The sequence below is a fragment of the Bactrocera dorsalis genome, chromosome 1, assembly GCF_023373825.1.
Source record: "Bactrocera dorsalis isolate Fly_Bdor chromosome 1, ASM2337382v1, whole genome shotgun sequence".
NCBI lineage: Eukaryota > Metazoa > Arthropoda > Insecta > Diptera > Tephritidae > Bactrocera > Bactrocera dorsalis.
The window spans coordinates 57,684,578-57,688,676 of record NC_064303.1 but is presented as its reverse complement, the minus strand read 5'-3'; the positions used below and the strand labels follow the sequence as shown (position 1 = coordinate 57,688,676).

Sequence of the window (4,099 nt, the reverse complement as noted above, 5' to 3'; positions counted from 1 at the left end):
CATTTAAAATTTCAGTGAACATGGGCAAGAACTAAAATTGAACCTTAACTATACAAAATTCTGATAGAAAATGATATATATCTACACTTTAACACATTATTACACTATACACTACATTACTACTAACAATATGCATATATACACTGCACAATGGCATTACACATTAACCTACTCCTGTTACATTATCCTTCTATTATTACACAATATAACGACTGCTAACAATATGTGTATACACAAGTCATATGTAAACAGAATATCTAAACAGAAGCACACATTACCGCACTTAAAAGTAACCCCTGCATAGCCTGTGTCAGGCACATGCTAAGCTGCTCGGTCTGAGTCTCGACATCTTCAGCTACAGAACAACACAACCAGATATAATTATTAACAACATTGTTTCATTAGTTTAATTCATTAGTTTGAATAATTTATTTTAATAAAAACAAAGTCCATTAACATACATACATATGGATATGTACAAACAAGATAACTAAAATTTGAAAAATAAGGAATTAAAAAAAATATAAAATTCAGTCTTCCAACTCTAATGACATTTATTAACTCTGCGACAACTCTTGTTAGGTCATGGATGGCATGTATTACTTCCCGGTGCTCCCGACGCTGTTCCTCTTCACGATTTTACCTGTGTTCTTCAGCAGCATTCCTCTTTGCTATGTTAGCAATAAGAGTACTAATTAGCTTATTGCGCTCCCCTCGTGATGGCCGTGATGCCCTGGCATCCGAATCGGTGTCAATCTTAAAAAAAAAAAATATTTATTAAAAACTACGTAAAGGCATATGTATGTTTGTATGTATGGATATATATATATATATGGGCATATGTAAATACATATGCATTATGCAAATATGTGTACATATACATATATGCATAACTATGTATTATGTATAGGTACTCATATAGATACGAGTATATTGGTGCGAATTCTTGGGCTCCAAATTTAAAGTTTGTTAAATTATTAAAAAGTTCGTATGAAGCTAAAAACTTGGGTTCATATGGTTTTTCTTTGCGAATAAATAAAAGAAAAATAACCCAAAAAAAGAAAAAAAAGCCACTGCGTTTAACCAGTGGCCAGGGGTTTATGTACTTGGATACATTGTAGAATAAAATAGAAATTACATACCTGATTATCGGGGCTAAATAACGGTGAATCATATGGAGATTGTGCTGAATTTGGCGATGGTAGTGGGTTTGGCGATGGCAGTGGGTTTGGCGATGGTAGTGGGCCTGGCGATGATAGTGGATTTGACGATGGTAGTGGGTTGGGCGAAGGTAGTGGGGTTGGCGACAATAATAGGCTTGGCAGTGGTGCTGAACTAGGCAGTCTACTTTCAGTAGATGATATTGGACACTCAATTATCCACGATTCTATAATTTGTTTTCGCGACAGCCCTAAACCAAAGCTTTCAATAGTTTCCACTCCATCCACAGCTACTGATCCAAAAGCTGCCAAAGATTTTTGCTTGAAATCGGTCAACGGCTTGCCACATGGCCCTCCTCCAGTGAGCCTCTGCTCCATTTTTAAGCGCCTTGCCCGCGTACGTAGTTGGCTCTTCCAAACACCCATTGTCTGTAAATCAAAATCATTTAACAAATGTAGAAAATATCAGACGAATTACCACTTTCCACTTAGCTGCAGTACGAGATGGCCCTCTGCACGCATTTAACTGCTCCGCCAGCTGCCGCCACAAATCCTGCATTTGTCGAGGCGATTTTGGCGTATTTTTTCCTCTACCGATTTCCGGATGCGCCCGGCAAAATGAAACGTAAGTTTCTAATTGTTCGTGCGTAGCACGTTGGTTTTTTGGTTTCCTATAAATTGAATTAAATATTAAACCATTTATTTCTTTAAAATTAACTATTAATAATAATGAATACTTACGTTGTTGAAGAATCCATTTCGCACTAAAAAGCTGATTTCTGTTTACATTATTTTGTTCACCACAATATGGTGAAAAGCGATTCACACTGAAGCTTTAAGTTTTATCAATATTTGCACAGAATAACAAAAAGCTTTTGGCTTGATAAAAATCTTGATAAATAAACAATATTTTAATGATTTGTTAAGTGCACAGAATCGGTCTGTAACACCCCTATTCTGTGCACTTGACAAATTTAACATATTTACAATTTGTCAAAATTTGAAATTTATCAAGCATTTCGTATTCTGTGTCTGAAATAAAAAGCTATTTTCTTTATAAGTTGTTAAGATGTCAAATGCTCTTGACAGTGCTCGTTATGAATTAAATATCTGTTTGTGCATCTTGTTGTGAAAATGGAAGATATTTTACTTTTGTTATTATTGTTAAACGAAGATGAAAATTGTGAGGATAGGAATCGCGCGCTGTATTTAAAATGTTTACGCGACGATTTTCTGTGAGCGAGAATACCTTTGTGCAAAATTTTCGATTAACTCGTGAAATTTGCCGTCGGCTGATAGATGAACTAGCATACGATACAAAAACGTCACTACCTTTAACTGTAAGTGTTCTAGCAGCTTTGAACTTCTTTGGACACGGCTCATACCAGAAATGTGTAGATAACAAGGCAAGTTGACGTGCCCATAGTCAGTCGTCCATTTCGAGAGGGCTGTAGCAAAACTTATTGTGAAGGTTAAGGGGGAAGAAATAAAGTTTTACAGTTCAACAGAGGAACAAAATTTTATAAAAACGGGGCAAGTATTTATAATATACTAATTTAAGCAAATTTATTTGAAATACATTTCAGAAATTTGGAATAAAAAACACCATAAGAGCAATTGAATGCACGCATATTGCTTGCTGTTGCTATTTACATTATTTTGTTCACCACACGTGTGGGGAAAAGCTTTGCTAATTGAAGCTTTTACTTTTAATAAGATTGTCACAGAATACCAAAGTATTTCTCGCTTGATAAATATTTGCGTTAATTGTCAATATTTTATTAATTTGACAAGTGCACAGAATAGGGGAGTAATCGTGTGCCGTATGCACTAGGGTGGGTCGATTCCGGAATTTTTTCGATTCGGTATTTCTAATAGTGCGGAAAAGTTGCCTTAGTACTTCCTGATTCCAATGCAACTTTTTGTTTTGAGACCGGATTGCATCTTCAATCCGAACCTCGGCCTTGAAATTTCGGAAATTCGCCTAAAATCGTGAAATTGTCTACCTAGCACCTGAAATACGCATCTCATGGCAAAATGTATAAAACAAAAGTTATTTGTCACGTCATTTGCAACCGAAATGGTATAAGCGATCATGGCCGTAGGACGAACCGTTCCCGAGATACGAGCGAAAAGGCGGCGCGCCACAGCGCAAGGTGAAAATCGGCTTGCGGCCACACTTCTTGACGTTGATTTCGCCGAGTGCTATCCACTCACATTCATTCACCTACGCCATACGACACGTTCTGACTGGTCTCCACATAAATATTTTTTCATCGAGTTCCTTCACTCTTGTCGTTGATTTCGCCAGGTGCTATCACTTATATTCTCTCAACAAAACACAGAACTCAAAATGTCTGTATCTAAATTTAAATTTAGACAGAAATGTCCTGTGTTTGGCATATATCCGTACAATCTCTCTGAGTCCCAGTTACCTACTTACCAGGATGTTCTTTTGTGTTATCAGTTTGAAAGATTTGGTATAGGGCGACTCCGAGGCGACAACTATGAACCTAGGAGTAAAGAGGTTACAGAAATAGTTGCAAAAAAAATTTGAAAATACTTTCAAAAAGTCATCTATTCCGATAGTTTCACACACCAGAGTTGTACAAATTCTCACCACATACCATAAGAAATTTCTGACTCTTAAAAAAATGTTTTTAAGGAACCCAATAGGTTTGAGCTCTAAAAGAGACGACTTTGTCTCTTCTGCCGGAAAATTATTTGACATCGCTGCTTGTAAATGCATTTATTTTTCTTCTTGCACTTGTCCAAAGGAAAGGAAAATTCCTATCAATGAACAACCATTTCTCTTGGACCAGAGAACCACAAGAATTGGTCGCATTGGAAGTGTTGATCTACCTGAAACAAAAAAGATTACAAAGAAAAATGAACGTAAAGAAAAGCTTTCAAAACGTCATTCAACATCAACACTTACC

At 36.4% G+C, this 4,099-nt stretch overlaps 1 protein-coding gene across 1 annotated transcript; it reads right to left on the bottom strand.

The window, feature by feature from the left end:
* Positions 1 to 538: 538 nt before the first annotated feature.
* On the bottom strand, positions 539 to 1,919 carry LOC125775484 (putative uncharacterized protein DDB_G0290521). The gene is made up of 4 exons (XM_049446142.1): positions 1,902 to 1,919; positions 1,639 to 1,831; positions 1,143 to 1,589; positions 539 to 756 (listed from the first exon to the last, which is right to left on the bottom strand). The coding sequence occupies exons 1-4, from the start codon at positions 1,916 to 1,918 to the stop codon at positions 640 to 642; spliced, it is 774 nt and encodes a 257-aa protein (XP_049302099.1). The 5' UTR covers position 1,919; the 3' UTR covers positions 539 to 639.
* Positions 1,920 to 4,099: the final 2,180 nt, after the last annotated feature.

Excerpts from the sequence above, each read along its gene's own strand:
- LOC125775484 (XM_049446142.1), bottom strand. Across the intron at positions 1,590-1,638 it reads CTGCAGCTAAGTGGAAAGTG|ACAATGGGTGTTTGGAAGAG; the intron begins GTAATTCGTCTG and ends TTTGATTTACAG. Across the intron at positions 757-1,142 it reads TATTTAGCCCCGATAATCAG|ATTGACACCGATTCGGATGC; the intron begins GTATGTAATTTC and ends TTTTTTTTTAAG.